The sequence below is a fragment of the Thunnus albacares genome, chromosome 3 (genome assembly GCF_914725855.1).
Source record: "Thunnus albacares chromosome 3, fThuAlb1.1, whole genome shotgun sequence".
Classification (NCBI taxonomy): Eukaryota; Metazoa; Chordata; class Actinopteri; order Scombriformes; family Scombridae; genus Thunnus; species Thunnus albacares.
The window spans coordinates 33248908-33265865 of record NC_058108.1 but is presented as its reverse complement, the minus strand read 5'-3'; the positions used below and the strand labels follow the sequence as shown (position 1 = coordinate 33265865).

The 16958-nt window shown below is 40.8% G+C and overlaps 1 protein-coding gene across 2 annotated transcripts; it reads left to right on the top strand.

The window, feature by feature from the left end:
- Positions 1–210: 210 nt before the first annotated feature.
- LOC122972959 (ectonucleoside triphosphate diphosphohydrolase 7-like) lies at positions 211–16867 on the top strand. 2 transcript variants are annotated; one of them, XM_044340394.1, is made up of 14 exons: positions 214–431; positions 1149–1239; positions 1362–1541; positions 2882–3087; positions 5679–5829; positions 6008–6111; positions 6283–6342; positions 6438–6586; positions 6664–6830; positions 7340–7541; positions 7796–7915; positions 8059–8144; positions 10871–11032; positions 12130–16867. In XM_044340394.1, the coding sequence occupies exons 2-14, from the start codon at positions 1232–1234 to the stop codon at positions 12344–12346; spliced, it is 1812 nt and encodes a 603-aa protein (XP_044196329.1). In that variant the 5' UTR covers positions 214–431; positions 1149–1231; the 3' UTR covers positions 12347–16867. The 2 variants fall into 2 exon arrangements, with proteins under 2 accessions (XP_044196338.1, XP_044196329.1); XM_044340403.1 differs by lacking the exons at positions 10871–11032; positions 12130–16867 and adding an exon at positions 8677–10857 and having other exon boundaries at positions 211–431.
- Positions 16868–16958: the final 91 nt, after the last annotated feature.

Here is a 16958-nt window from a genome sequence, read left to right as displayed (position 1 = left end):
TTTCTTGTTGCCGATTATTTTTCTTTTCACTGACTAATTGATTAATCGATAATCCTTTCAGCTCTATTTATATAAAACAAAACATAACGGAAGTAGACTAGCGTATGATATTGTTCCCCCATCCCCAGCCACTACCTTGCCGGGTATTTCACACGTGTTGTCATTTTTCCTACAGCGCTTGAATGCAGCAGTTCAACTCCACGTCAGCTACGTATTTGATGACGCAATCACGTATGCCGACCGGAAGATGCATGATCTTTCTTTCCATAGATCTTGTGGTCACTTCCTCCTTATCGCCTCGTCGTCTTCTTTTAAAATAATCTTCCTCAAATATAGTGAGAGAAGAAGATACTTAATTATCGTTTCTACCGAAGGAACAACACATGTAACGTACGGACACAGCTGTCATGGCGGCGGAGAGGCTTCGATAGGTAAGTTTATATGAGATGTAGCATATGGACACACTACGGTTATCAGCAGTTCATATATTAACGTACCGTTACCGTTAGCCGGTTTGTAACTGACGAGTAGCTTAACTAAAAGCTACAATACTAGCTGCCGTTGGAGCTAATGTGGAAAATACGTGTAATATATTTGTCCTGTATCCAGCTACTCTGTTTTTATGCAACAGTTTTATAGTTATATAACTGCGAGATAATCCACTCTTATTGTAGCTTGTATGGAAAAAAACAGTAATGCTAGGAAGAGTAGTGCTAAATTGTAGGCTACAGTATTTTTAGACTAGAGGAATGCCACTGAAATATCACTGGACTATTTGAACATATTATGATAGTGTAACAAGGGAAATAGAGGAACCTACAGTAAGGTCATTGTATCAACTGATAGATCAGAGTCATTTATTGATCTCACTGGCTAAGTTACATAAATCACTAAACAAATCAGGTCACTTTTTTTTTTTTAAAGGACGGGTTCACAATTGTTCATGTCAGATGCCCAAATGAACGTTGAAACAGGTTTTTCTTGATGTAATCAGTCCTTCTTGTCCCAAAGTCTTGTCCTAACACAGAGAAGGCTTGTTAAGTTATTAAAAGCTCTGTGTTTTTGTGTTCTGTTCAACAGCTTTAATTTAAGACGACATCGTAAATAGACTTTATAGCTTTTTTTTTTTTAATCTTGCCTTCACACAGAAAACCAGCCTCCAACTCTGGACAGGATCCTGGCACCATGAGGTGACGACTGTGACGTTTTGTACTTTTGCCAACGTGGACATATGGCAAGGTAATAAACTGATATCAGCATCTGTTAGAAAGTTATCACCATAATGCGTGAGTTCAGATTTACACGTAATAATATATGTTTACTATATAGTTTTTGGCTGTTTTTCCTTCCCTGGTCTACAGGATCACTTTGTCCTGCCTGCCGGCCTCCTGGTACTGCAGCGTGTCCCTGCTGTCTCTGGGCTGTGCTCCCAGACAGAGGCTGCTCCTGCTGCTCTTCATCACCTCCGCCCTCCTTCTCCTGGGAACCTACCAGAGGCAGCTGTGGGGCAGCCAGCGACGACCCGGCGGCCACTTCAACAAGTGAGTGAACGGATGTACTTACTGCTGGAGATGAGAGCTGGACACACACACACGATGTTTATGTTTATTCTAACTGGACTAGACCCAACTGTCATTTTAGTATATATTAGTGTTTGTGGTCTTAACTGAGGTTTTTTAATTCATCAGCAACTATTTTGATATAATTGATTAATCATTTGAGTCATTTTTCAAGAGAAATTGTCAATTATTTGCTGCTTTTTTCTGTTTTTTTACCACTGTAAACTGCATATTTTTGGGTTTTGCTGTTGGCTGGACAAAACGAGACATTTGAAGATATCACCTTGTGTTCTGGGAAACTTTGAAGGGCATTTTTCACTATTTTCTGTCACTTTATAGACCAAACAACTAGAGCTGCAACAATTAGTCGATTAATTGGCAGCTATTTTGATAGTCAGTTAACCCTTTCAGTCAATTTTCAAGCAAAAATGCCAAATATTTGAGAGTTCCAGCTTCTTTAATGTGACTATTTGCTGTCTTTCCTTGCCATATATGACGATAAATTGATTATCTTCTATATTTTAGGATCTGTCGTTGCCTTAAAATTGTGAATGCCATTTTTTTCATTATTTGTTCACATTTCCCAGATTAACTGATTAATGGATAATTAAAAGAATCGTTAGTTGCAGCCCTAATTTTAACTAAGCTTCTCTTTTTTTATTTTTTATGTTGTATCTGATTGGCTATTCACTACAAACCCCACTTCCTTCTGTTGCGTAAACCTGACGTGTCCACAGCTTGACTGGAAAATGCTCAGTAAACAGCTGATAACCAGCTTTGTGAGAATAGTTATCACTAATAAACGTTCTGAAGTCAGACAGCTCAAACTTAGCTGAACTCAGTTTGTGAGACTGACTGCAGGTGCTTTCATCAGCAAACGAGGACTGATAGAGATGCAGAGAAAATCTGTATGAGTACAAGGTAGTTTTAATCATAACGTCCTTTTCGATAGAGGAGAGATGAACTGGAGAGAGGATATTTCTCATCCTCTCATATGAAAACTGAGATGTGTGCAATCACTCTGAGACCTGCTGGCATTTCAGATGGTTTATATCTACTGTTTGCTCAAGGATTTTATCCAAAACATCTTACATAATGATGAATATTTTGTGTGGGCATCCAAACCTTTAACAATGACTGTGTACACTTTGATTTTCAAGAATGATATTAGTGGGAGAGAGAAGATGTATGGAGGTGTAACATCTTTGAATAACAATAAAAAAAAAGCCTGAATACGATATACAGTATATATAAGATATAGTATCCCAGTATATAAACACTGACAGCTGTGTCATAACGTGTCTGTGTTTGTTCTCCTCCAGGTATCTCTCCATCGTGGAGTCCATGGAGTCCACCGATGTCCTCAACCCTGCCTTGAATTATGGGATCGTGGTGGACTGTGGCAGCAGCGGCTCACGGGTCTTCGTTTACTACTGGCCCCCCCACAACGGGAACCCCCACACCCTGCTGGACATCAGACAGATGAGGGACCATGACCGCAAACCGGTCGTCAAGAAGATCAAACCCGGTGAGGAGTTTGTCACGTTACGTTTTTTGTTTTCTATGACACTGTCGAGCCTGTTGGTGCTTTCTAGTTAAAGTACGTTAGATTTTAAAGACTCATCCTTGCTGTAAATTGTTGCTGTCTTGCACACAAACGAACCAATAGGCAGAGAGAGCTGTAGAGATGCAACGATTGGTCGATAGAAAATGAATCCCCAAATATTTTTTGATAATCAAATTTTGTCTTTTTTTTTTTTGAGTATAAATGCCAAACATTTACTTGTTACAGCTTCTCAATAAATGTGAAGACCTGAAGCTTTTATGTGTCATCCATGACAGTAAACAAGACATCTCTAAGTAATCATAACAGGCATTTTCCTCTGTTTTCTGACATTTTATAGACAAAATAATTAATCAGTCGATAGAGAAAATGATCTGCAGGTTAATCAATCATGAAAAGAATTGTCAGACTCGTTCTGGGACAGAAAACGAAGCAGTTTTTGATCAAGACGTAACCACGACCGAAGAAGCAATTGTTACTAGGCCTATATTTATTTAATTTCAGTATTTGTAATAATTTCAACAAACTTATCGCCCTAAATATATGTGCAGTGTTGATGCAGCAAAGTTGAGATTTCTCTGTAAACCATGGCTGTTTTTGTTTTTTTATTATTGTGGGACTTCACAATGGAGCCATTGAGACACAGACAGTTAGTCAGAACTCACTGGTTGTTGTTAAACAGTTTGGTGCCAGCTTGAGGATCATTGCTTATCATTGTGTGTGTGTCCCTTCGGGCTCAAAGCCAAAGGGACACACACAGTGAAAGACAGAGTGTGTGTGTGTGTGTGTGTGAAAGAGATAAGAAAGAACATACATGGAAAATGGAAAAAAAAATACTAGAAGGTATGATAACAGAAGAGATTACTCCGCAGCTGTTTTTCCTCTCTACAGTAAACTTGCTCTTTGAATCAGTCAGACCAGCAGTGAGTCACAGCAGACTGATTAGATACACTGGGTTTGCTTCCAGGGACAACAGTAAAAGGCTACGTGGCACTTTGAACCCCGGGACGTACTGTAAAATATTTTATGGAAGAACTTTTGTAGTGTTTACATGACTGACACTGTTGTTGACATATCACAACCATGAGTATTAGTCTTAAAATAAAGAACAAACATCATTAGAAACATAAATACACGGATGAATTTTCTGCATGAGATCAAGAGAGATAAATGAGGTGACAGTTTGAATGAAATGTGCTGTTATCTTTTTATGACCTTTATTGACACCTAGTCTGACATTTCAGGGTGACGTCTTTCTCAGTCTCGTCACATCTTGACAGTATTTCAATCAATCAATTTTTATTTATATAGCGCCAAATCACAACAAAAGTCATCTCAGGTCACTTTTCACATAGAGCAGGTCAAGACCGTCCTCTTTAATTTACAGAGACCCTACAAATCCCCCCATGAGCAAACACTTGGCGACAGCGGTAAGGAAAAACTCCCCTTTGACGGGAAGAAACCTCAAGCTGAACCCGGCTTTTGGTGGGCTGCCATCTGCCTTGACCGCTTGGGTTGAGAGAGAGTGAAAGAAAGAGGGAGAAGGGGAGGGGGAGCAGAATAACAACAATCATAACAATAACAATAAGTAGCAATAGCCAGGGAAGGACGCCAAAAGGACTGCGAAGGCCTGCAACCCAGGGTTTGCTGCGAGATGAAAAAGCACAAACAACTCAGAGGCCAAGTTAGTGACTTGCATTGGTGTTACATGAATGCATGCAGATGGAGAGGAGGAGGAGGAGAGATGAGCTCAGTGCATCATGGGAAGTCCCCCAGCAGTCTAGGCCTATAGCAGCATAACTAAGGGCTGATCCAAGGTGAGCCTGGTCGGCCCTAACTATAAGCTTTATCAAAAAGGAAAGTTTTAAGCCTACTCTTAAACATAGAGAGGGTGTCTGCACCCCAGACTGAATCTGGAAGATGGTTCCACAAGAGAGGAGCCTGATAGCTGAAGGCTCTGCCTCCCATTCTACTTTTAAAGACTGTAGGGACCACCAGTAAGCCTGCATACTGGGAGCGCAGTGTTCTAGTGGGGTAATACGGTACTATGAGCTCTTCAAGATATGATGGTGCCTGACTATTAAGGGCTTTGTAAGTTAGGAGAAGGATTTTAAATTCTATTCTAGATTTTACAGGAAGCCAATGTAGCGAAGCTAAAATGGGAGAAATGTGATCTCTTTTTCTAGTTTTAGTCAGAACATGTGCAGCTGCGTTCTGGACCAGCTGGAGAGTCTTTAGAGACTTGTTAGAGCAGCCTGATAATAAGGAATTGCAATAATCCAGCCTAGAAGTAACAAATGTGTGAGAGAGGAGCTCAGTGCATCATGGGAAGTCCCCCAGCAGTCTAGGCCTATAGCAGCATAACTAAGGGCTGGTTCAAGGTGAGCCTGGTCGGCCCTAACTATAAGCCTACTCTTAAACATAGAGAGGGTGTCTGCCCCCCTAGCTTTGATTCTACTTTGAAGAGATTCCTCTTTTCATTTCAGTTATATCTCCATAATTAAATGTCTCGTGAAAACAAACATGCAATAACGTCATTATCTCGGTTGTCTCAGGTATCTCCACCCTGGCGAAGACACCAACGCAGGCCAGCGACTACCTCCATCCTCTCCTCAGCTTCGCCGCTGCTCACGTCCCAAAAAACAAACACAAGGAGACGCCGCTCTACATCCTCTGCACCGCTGGCATGAGGCTGCTGCCAGAGAGGTAAAACCAAACAATGATTAATGTTATTGTACATTTTTAACATCTTCAAATGTCTTGTTTTGTCCCACCAACAGTCCAAAACCAAAATTATTCAGTCTACTATCATGCACGACAATCAGTAAATCTTCACATTTGAGAAGCTGATAATCAGAAAAACTCTGTACTTCTCTGTGTATAGCCAGCAAGCAGCCATCTTGGAGGACCTGGTCACTGATGTTCCCCTGGAGTTCGACTTCCTGTTTTCCCAGTCACATGCTGAGGTCATCTCTGGGAAGCAGGAAGGTGAGAGGACTTGCTTGCTTTCTGTGGTGTTTCTGACTGTTACTGTTTTTGAGTATTTATTTACTGAATTAAAGGAATGCAACATTAACCGTGGCAGTCATTCTAACTGCTGCTTGCCTGCTTTCTGTGTGTTTCCATCGGACATGTTTCTGCTGCTGCTGAACCCTGAAGGAGTCTATGCATGGATTGGCATTAACTTCGTGTTGGGCCGCTTTGATCACGCTGACGAGGGTGAGTGTGAAAGTGTAACTAATGTTTGTTTGACGATGTGTTCAGGTTTCTTCAGATGTGAAATACTCAAAATCATTCCTTTTAACGTTTCTCAGAGGACGCCACAGTCGAGGTGACGACAGGGTCACAGAACCAGCAGCCAATCAGCAGGCGGCGCACTGTGGGCATCATAGATATGGGTGGAGCTTCACTGCAGATCGCCTATGAGGTGCCAAGCGCCATCACCTTCAACTCACCACAAGAAGTAAGGAAATGTCTCGTTGGTTTTGACTGACAGCCGGTCTGGTCTGCAGGAGTTTTAACATCTCGTGGTGTTTTTAGGAGGAGGCGGGGAAGAGCGTTCTTGCCGAGTTTAACCTGGGCTGCGACGTGGAGCACACGCAACACGTGTACAGAGTCTACGTCACCACCTTCCTCGGCTTCGGAGGAAACATGGCCAGACAGCGTTATGAGGACCAGCTGGTCAACAACACACTGGCCAAGAACAGGTTCAGACACACACAAGACATATATGCATGTCTATTTAGGATTATTAGCGGTATTCAACACGTACTGGAGGCCCTGTTGCATCCTTTATTTCTCATGTCAAAGATTTTTTTTTTTTTTTAGCTCTACTGAAAACGGTAAAAATTTTCCATGAACCTTTTTCTCCTTCCAACACCTGTCACTGTGAGAAACTGAATGCTTTAGCTGTGTTTGCCAAATCCAGCATATGTACTGTAAAATCCATCCAGATGGTTCTTAATGTAGAATGTAGTTTAGTGGCCACAATCCATTACTTATCAACTATTATTCTAATATATATCTTTAAAATATGCTAATGTTGGATGTGATACATTTTATGCTGTTAAATCCATTAATTTCAGCAATTACATGCACATAATTTTACCCATTTGTGTATCTACTGATTCAGCGCAGAGTTAGTTTTTTTTTTAGTTTTTATAACTGTGTGCTTAAAATGTAAGTAACGTATTGTTTCATGTCCCCTCTCGTCCAGGTTTCTAACCACACAGACGGGCCTGAGCGAGGACAAGCCGTACCTGGACCCGTGTCTGCCGATCGGTCTGTCAGACACGGTTGTCCGTGACAACCGCACCCTGTACCTGAGGGGTCTTGGCGACTGGGCTCGGTGTCAGGGGGCCGTACGACCCTTCCTGGGTCTCCACAACGGCACCATGTCACCCGGAGGCGTCTACCAGGTAACGGCTCGTTTCAACCGCTTCACCTGTGACTGAACCTTGATGTCATCACTCATCTGGTTAATGTGTTTGTGATAGATTAAGTCAAATGTGGGTGGATGCTTCTGTAACATCTACAGATTTTAAAAAATGAGTCTAAGCTAACTGTGGCATCCCTTTACGTTTACTTAAACCAATAAATACTGTAGCTCTCACTTCTGCCAGCTGCCCCATGAAGCAGAAATACCAGAAAATAACTTTTAATGCTTCTCCAGGCTCCCATCAACTTCAGCAACAGCGAGTTCTACGGCTTCTCAGAGTTTTTTTACTGTATGGAGGACGTGCTGAGGATAGGAGGACAGTACGACAGCGAGAAGTACTCCCGATTCGCTGCGGTAACCACAAACACGCCTCTGATATATATATATATATTTAGTCTCTGATGTAACTTACTGGGCTGAGAATCAGGATTTTTTTTTGTATTTTGTTGTTGATGGAAAGTTTACAGTTTGTGTCCGGTTTTGGTTTTGGTCTTCAGGACTACTGCTCCACCAAGTGGTCGACACTGAAACAACGTCTGGACAACAAGCTGTTCTCTCAACAGGCCGACATCAGCAGACTCAAGTAAGTTTCTCTCTCTCTCTCCTCTTCACTTGTCTTCATCCTGAACTAGTGTCTTCATCATTTAGCAGTGTATGAATGAAGTATATTGTGTTTTCTGTGGGTTTATGTAGGCGGTGGTTTCTTTCTCTGTCCGGTTATGATGGTTGTCACTAAGTTGCTCTCCTGTTAATTACAAGCAAAACACACACACTGTGGTACTTTCTGAGAGTGTATCACCTCTTGTGTGCCAGAGATTTTTCAAGGAAGCTATCAGATACTTGCTGGAAAAACAAATATGCAGGCTTGAATGAATACAGTAGATTTAAATATTGTTCTGTCGTAGGAATCAGTGATAAACAGTCGCAAATCTGTCAATTATTAACAGAAACTTGGATGCAGATTGTTACTTTAAAGTAGAATAGTTTATTTATTGAAAGCCTTGCAAAGGTTAATATATACCTATTAGTGTATTATTTAATGCTTATAGCAAGTTAAGGGTTTGTTTTAGATGTGAAACAGCATGGAACTGGCTCTTTTACCTACTCTGTTGCAGACTGCAGAGTCTCCACAAGGGGGAGCAGTTCTGTTATGATCAGACCAGTTGGACACCTCGCTGGTATTCCATCAAGGCGGATAAAGGAAAAGCCTGACTTATTTGATAAGAGTGACTAATTTAAGTGACGTCACATTACCCTGCTCAGTAATAAAGGTCATTTATACCTCAGAAGTAACTGTCAAGCTTTGTTTGTGTCAAAAGTCCCTTTCATACATGCAGTTTATCCCTGAAATGTCCAGGAACATTTCCTGCATGGGTTCATGTGTGAATGGGAGCAGGGATTTATATTCCGGGAAATCTGTGCCGCCAATTTCCCACCTTTAAGACCTAGAAACATTTCAAGGAAAAGGCCGGTATGATAGTGTTGTGCAGGGACAAGCACATAAAGGGTTACATCTGTCTGACGAGCGAACCAATCACAAGACATGACGTGTGGGTGACGTACCGCGAGTCGGGCAGTGCTTGGTTTGGGCTCGTCTGTTTTCAACATGGCGGCTGTGTCACAAACATTCTCATATTACAGTTGAACAATACACTAAAATATGTTTCTGGAAACATTTGAGGTGAGAAATAGACGATGCAGTAACATAATCTTGGTTCATATTTGATCAGGACTGCCTAAGTTGACAGTTTGATCTGAGTTTCGCCTTCTTCCTCTGTTGACAGAAAGGAGCAAGACGGAAATGCTCCTGAACGTAGCTGCATGTGTGATTAGTGAAAATCACTAGCGGTGCCTGAAGGGTTACCCCAGTAATTTACCAGGAACTATGTGTGAAAGAGGAAAAAGAATATCAGACGAGTGGAAACAGAACCACTGTTCAAGCTGCGAAGACAAAATGAAATTCAAATAAAGTCCAAACCATGACCCTCTGCTTAATTTAGATGTATACTTATATCCTTCTCCAGCTTCTTTATCTCCAACTTCTTCATTTCTAACTTTCGATGACGCTTGTAAATTGAACGGACATCCTGCGAAAGAGAAAATGTGTCAAAGAGTAGATGATTATGTAGTTGGTAATGGTAAGTTGGTTCTCCATCATTTTAAACATACGTCTGATGTTATTTAGCCCACTGATAATACAGCCACAGTCAGTGATCTGGATGTTCATTTATTAACAATAAGTATCATCCTGCTGGTCTGGAGGATTGAACTGACAACCTTCTGATTACAAGCTTGCTTTTTTTAACCTTTAGGTCACCACTGTCTGTCTAAATATTCCTGTAACATTTACGCATTTAATATGTCAGCAGTGTTTTGCCAAGCCATCTCCCTCGCCTTCTTTATTACAGCAGGATTGCCCTTTTTGGTGATGATTCCTTTATATTCTTCGTTAAGTTTCATCAGCAGGGTTTGTTCTGCTGCTGAGAAGAAACACCGCTCTAGTTTTCCAGTCTTTTTGAGACGTAGTATCATCTCTTTGACAATCAACTGTTCCGGGCTGCTTATTATGCGCACTGAAAGATTATTCAAGCCTGGTTAGAGTTAATATTCAGCACTACATTAATAATTTGCTTTTAACTTCCCTCTTCAAAGTAACCAGGTCGTCTTTCATGGAAGAAAGAGGAGTCATGATGTCATTCTGCAGAGTTACTCTGCATAATATATCCTCCAGTTTTAATCCTTTGCAAGTTTTAAATTAAAAAGGTCGAACTCTCACACAAAAACCAGTTTTAAAAAAGAAAAGACTGCTGTTATGGGTGTCAAATTTGCCGAAGTTAATACTTAGAGGTGTACATTGACGAGTCTACATCTGCTGCTACTTTTCTTGCCTGTAGATGGTGCAGGTTGGACTGGAACTGCAGCTGTGAAACAGCTGGAGGTGCAGCTGTGCAACTAGCTGATATTTACTGTCCCTTTTAGAGCTGCAAATATTAGTCGATTTAGAAAATTAATCCACAACTACTGTGATAATCGTCGTTTAAGGATAATTTAATCAAAAATGTAAAATATTTGATGGTTTCAGGTTCTCAGATGTGCTCTCTTGCTCTTCTATTATAGTCAGTTGAATATTTGAATATTTAATATTGTTGGTTTGGACAAAACAGGACATTTCAAAGTGTTACACTGGGCTCTAGGAGACTGCGATGGGCATTTTTCACTGTTTCAAAAGATTAATTGATGATGAAAATTATCAGTAGTTGCAGTGTATTTATCTCTTCCTGACTGATTACCTTCTTCCCGTGAACTCAGGAATCAGTGCTTCAAGTCGGCCTGGATGTACGAGGTGTTGCACTCTGGTTTCCGGTTCCCCAGCGACTACCCGAGTCTGAAAACGGTTAAACTGGTTTATGACAAGGAGGTCCAGTGGACTCTGGGAGCCATCCTGTACAAAACCCGCTTCCTGCCTCTCAGGTAACTCCAACACACAGACAAGGAAAACATCTGTGATAAAGCTCATTATCAGTCAGCTCATAACACTGAAACCTTTTTTACCTTCAGGTAAAAACAATATGAGCAGTTTCTCAGAGGAAGACATTAAGTCTGACATAATGAAAGAAAACATAATATCCCTCCATATCCTATCATAGAACAAATGCTCGATGGTATGTTCCCAAAAACAGTCTGGATATGGCTGGTCACATGCAGTTATGACTCCAATGAAGAAGATGACCTGGCACATTTTGTATACAAAGAAATTCAAACTTTACATGATGCAAAAGAATATAAGAACAGGAGCAACAACAATAAAAATAAAAACAAGAACAAAGGAAGCAAGTAAAATTAGATAAAAAAGAGCATTAAAAAGGCAGCGTGAAGGATAAAAATCATGAAATGCACCTTTTTTTAAAGTGTAATTAAAAGTCATGACAAATTGATGAGTCTTCAGTTTAGACTCCGCTCTGAGATCTTCAGGTAGTTTGTTCCAGATGTGAGCAGCATAAAAGGCTAAAAGCAGCCTCACCATGGTTAGTGTGCATTTAAAGAGCTGCAAGTAGAGCAGAAGCAGCTGACGTGAGAGCTCTGGAAGCTTCATACTGTATGAGGTGATCTGACATGAACCATGCAGAGATTTATGACCAAGCAGTAATATTTTAAAGTCAATTCTTTGACACGTTGGCAGCCTTTGTAGTGATTTAAGAACTACTTTCTTTTAGTCTTTGTTAGGACTGGATCTGTCTGACTGCTTTCTTACAGAGACCTGAGAAAAGTCCATTACAGTAATCCAACCTGCCAAACACAAAAGCATGCACCAGTTTCTCCGAATCTTGCTTTGACATGAAATCTCTGATCCATTTTCAGATCTCTGATGGTCGTTTTTGCCTCGGAGCATCACAGAAAATGCATATATGTTTGTTTTTTAAATGGAGGAAAGGATAGGTTCCACACATACAGAAATCTGTCGGTATTTTTATGTTCATCAGTAAGGTTAAGGTTCATTTTTTTCCTTGCATAAAACACGTGTCAGCCAGTCTGTTCATGTGGCTTCCTGCCTCTCGTGTCGTCTCTAGGGACCTGCAGCAGGAAACGTTGCGGCAGAACCACCCCAGCTGGCTGCGCTCCTCCTTCGTCTACAACCACCACCTGTTCTCTCTCTGCATCCTGGTAGTGGTGCTGGCCATCCTGCTCTACATCCTGCGCTTGCGGAGGATCCACCAGCGCGAGCTGCGGCAGGCCGAGGCCCTGAACCTCCTCTGGGTGGAGGAGGGAGAGGCTCTCCTCCCCTGAGAGCCGCGACCACAACATCCACGATAACCATGCAGGGTCTTTTTCTCCAGATGTTCTCACGACCTCCGAGACACGTTTGACTTACTGTATCTAAACCACAACAATAAAGCTAAAGTATTTGAACATGGAGGACAGATGAAGATCCTTCTCACAGGCTAAGGGTGTGAGTTGGCTAAGGAGGAATTATTGGAAGACCCGAGAGGCTTTGCATGGAATAACATCACGGTACAGACAGTTTAATGAGCCTGAAAACAAACTCCTCTGTGTACTCTTTGATCGTGCAGCTTTAAACACAAAGCCCAGAGCTCAGACTGGAAACTTGTTCTATGAGTTCATGTTCTTTTCAAGACAACTTTAGAAGAAAAGAATCAACTTGTCATAACAGGATTAAACCACTATCAGTAGTTTTCTATCTTCTGAGATCCAGAGACGTGTACGGTGAACCTGAATTTGGCGTCACTCCAAAAGGTGGTAAGTTCGGAATAGGAATACGGTCTGTTGAAGACTTTTAAGAGCTTGTAACATCTATTGAGGAGAAGCTGTCTGAATCAACATGATGGCGATGGAACTCCTTCACCTGTGATCGTATTAGGATTCATATTTTTTTCTCTCCGTGAAGAATTATTCATGTGAGAGCAGGCGATTTAACACGCGCTATTTGTGTGGCTTTATTGAAGGCTGTGTTCATCTGCGCTGTCCAAGACGAAACATTTCAACTGCAATTCAATCAATGCAGCCGCCATTGAAGTCGGCACAGACATTCAACATCACAGAATGAACCTCAGTGTTCTTTGGTGATCCTCTGTTTCATCTCGCGCCACTAAATTTCCACCTGTCCAACACTTTAGTTCATGACAGGATATCTCTAAAACTAATCCTGTAAATCAGCCTCAGCTGTACTCTCTGATTAAGTCCAGGCTACCATGCTAGTGTTAGCATGTTACACTCATGCCGTGTTGACGGATGGTAGAGGAGATTTGATATTTTATATGACTTGCAAGGTTAACGGTCAACTCATGACGGTTGTATGTTTGCAGCGTTGGTCGTGTGAAGGTTACAAATAATGACAAGACAGCACTTTCTCCATTACATTTTGGTTTAATTACCTTGAGTGATGGACTTTATTTGTTTCCTTTTCAGGCACTTCCATATTATTTGGTGCCACGTTGCATATATCACAGCTCTCAGGAAAGAAAAAAGTTAATTGTAATTTTGATGGAAAACCTTTTTAGAAGTTGAAAACCTGGTAATTACAGTAACTCCTGATATGACATGATCGACTAATATGTGACGTCACATTACATACCAAACATTGTCTTGTTATGATGCCAGCTGTACACATATTAACATGCTAAACGTTAGCATGCTAACGTTAGCATTTCAGCATTCGGATAGGCTGTAAGACTGTAATCAGACTAGGGCTGAAACTAACGATTATTTTCATTATCGATTAATCTGCTGATTATTTTCATGATTAATTGATTAATTGCTTAGTCTATGAATTTTCAGTATTAAAATGTGTTATTATTCCCCATTAGCTCAAGGTTTAGTCCGACAAACAGTCCAAAACTCAAATAGATTCAGTTTACTGTCATATATGACAAACAAAAGCAGCAAATCTTGACATGAGAATTTTCGGCATTTTTGCCTGAAAAATGATAAGTATAAAATAGTAAGTGAAAAAAAATGATAGTATAATACTTAATAGACTAAATGTTGCAGCTCTAAATGGGACTGTTAGCATGCTAAACGTTAGCATCCTGAAAGATATAGTTTTTTAAATCTTGTGCAAACAAGATAATAACTTGGGCACACAAGATAAAAATATATTATCTTTTATGACTTCAGTGTCTCTGCAGAATTCAGTTTTAAGTTGGACGAAGCCCAACGTAGACCGAGGAAAGTTTAATCAAGACCGATAAAGCAGAGCTGAACCTGACAAGCTGATATGACCTAAAATGGCCACCGTTCAGAGGATAAATTTTGATTCAGGTAACAACACGGCCTTTCCTCTGGCGCCACCCTTAGGACAAACTTTACCTTTGCTGCTTAATTACTGGTAAGAATCTGAAATAACTAAAAAAAAACAACCTTAAATTGACACAAAGGCTGGTTATAGCGAAAATATATCATTATTTGTCAAACGTATAATTTCCCATGCTTCCCTGTACGTCCTCCTACATCTCTTGTGCGTCCAGATCAGTTCCTTTATAGCAAAGTGTGTACTTCCCTTTAACATGTATGTGACTCTGTAGTATCATCTGGCGACGGGTAACAGATTTGAACGTGACATCGCCGTGTGCAAGGAGAGCAAACGTGAAGGAGCTGTGACTCCGTCGGGAACTGATTTTCTTTCACCCCAAATTAAAATAAAATGTCGGTGACGAAACACCAGCTACAAAACCACCATCTAGCAGCTGAAATGTTCACACCCCAAAAAGTGATTTAGCCTTGCACCTCAGTGTGAGGTGATATCACGGTGGGTTATTGTCATGAGTGTAGCGGTACTTTTCTGCCTTCAAAGATAGTGTTTCATCTACACCTCTATTCATCCCTGATGGGATGATTTCCTCGAAAGCAATCCTGCAGACCGATGATGTCAGCCACAGAGCTCTGGCCTCAGATTGTGCTTTGATACTTGAATGCCACTGTTGTCTTGCCAAGACCCCCGTCCAGCACAGATTTCTATCAGAGAAAAGACAGAGCCGAGAGGCAATTTAGCTGGAATAAGCTGACAGATCTGCTCAGTGTTTGGATGAAGGCGGTGAAAGCAAAGACCCTGGAGGCTGATTTCTCATCGCAGTAACTCCATGAAAAGGCCAGTCGTAGTAAAATGTGGAAAAAAACACCTTAAAGGGACCATATTATGCTGTTTGTGCTTTTCTGTTATTTATAAACTGTTATAATGTCAGATGTCTATGTTAAACATAGAAATACTCCTTGCAAGTCAAAATCCAGGGCTTCAACCTGCTCTGGGCGCTTCGTTTGCAATGTTTTTTTTTTTACCCGACGTTAGCTTGTTGTGCATGCCCATAAACAGTCATCTGTTTCCTAGCCTTTGTTGCTAGGGTTGTATAGCAACAACATGTTGTTGCGTCATTCACTCTCATATTTCAGATCGTATTTGCTCGAACATGTACAGATGTATTTGAGAAGTTGACATTTCAAGCGAAGGACGAGAAAAAGTAGTTTGTTTCATGGTTGTTGATGTAGCCTCTGGAGCATAGCCAACTTTGCCCAGTGGCCACTTGTGGTATTGCAGCGAAAAAAAATCCCCCGTGGCCCAAAAAGCATTATCCTCATAGACCACTGTTATAAAAGAAACGTCTGATATCCAGTTCTGATATTACAACCACGCTCCGGAGCTGGCAGGAGTCTCCTGATGGACGAAGGGGCGCCTTAAATAAAACGGCCTGTTTCAGACAGAGGCTGAACTGAGGGGCTGCATAAAGGACCAGTAAAAGATAAATAAGGAGTTTTTGAACTGTAAATCATGCAAAGATATTCCAGTAGAGCCCCATACTAAAAAATATAGATCTGAAAATGTGCATTATATGTCACCTTTAAAATGTATGAAACATCAAAATGAACTCTTTTAAAGCCATTTTTGAGGGAAGAAAAAACCCTTCCCTGAGAAAAAAAAAAAAAAGGTTGTTTTATTCTGTTTTTACAGCCGCTGTTTTGTTTTTTTCTTGGTGTTGTATTATGTGCTAACAATGACGACAGTGTTGATTCTAATGTGTGTCTGAGTAGCACCTGATGAAACTTCCTGAGAAGTTGAATAATGTGTCGATCCCACAGTGGGAGATTTTTATGTCCGAAATGATAAATGAGCTATTAATTTTTATTGCTTTTCAGGAAGTCTGAGACATGATTCATCAAACTGAATGATGAGGACTCCATTGTTTTAAAAAGTAATGCTGTTTTGTAAGCCGTACTGTTTGAAAGCTTTCTACGGTTTAATAATGTGATTCCAAGTGTACTAAACGTGTTCGATACACACCTACGTTCTCCTTTTCTTTCACCCTGACACAGATGAATCCTGACACGTCCTTGTCAAACTGTCAGCCTGTGTTTGTAACCTGTGTCTCCCCTCATCTGTACTTCAAAAAATACTTTTCTACTCGCTGATCCTGAACTCTCTGTAACAGGAGCTTCTGAGGGAGCAGACAAAAAGGTCTGAAATTTGATCGCTGACAGAGTAATTTCTGTTTTATTTCTGATTCCTTCACATACCCGAGAGAAAGAAAAGGATCAAAAAAAAAAAAACTGTGCAGCTGTTTCTGATTCATCCTGACATGGATTTTAAAGATTTCTGCTTTTTTTTTTCCTCTGATGTTTCGATTTCTGACGAAGGACCAATCGTTGTGAGTGTTTCTTTGCAGAGCTGGGCATTGTGCAATGTTGAACAATAATTCACTCAAGGGGGGAAAACTTGACTTCTATGTTCTTAATTACGGGACCTATGACATCAATGTGAATAGAAACAATTCTAATCCAATAAATCTTTTTCAATGAAAATCAGTTTTCCTCGTCTTGTCAGTTCTGTGTGCTGCTTATGTTGTATTTCAGTGCAGGCAGGATTGTTTGCTGGCTGACTAATGAAATGGGT

Bases quoted from the DNA above. Each gene is read 5' to 3' on its own strand.
- LOC122972959 (XM_044340394.1), top strand. The intron at 6,587-6,663 runs GTAAGGAAATGT...TGGTGTTTTTAG, and splicing joins CCTTCAACTCACCACAAGAA to GAGGAGGCGGGGAAGAGCGT. The intron at 6,831-7,339 runs GTTCAGACACAC...CCTCTCGTCCAG, and splicing joins AACACACTGGCCAAGAACAG to GTTTCTAACCACACAGACGG.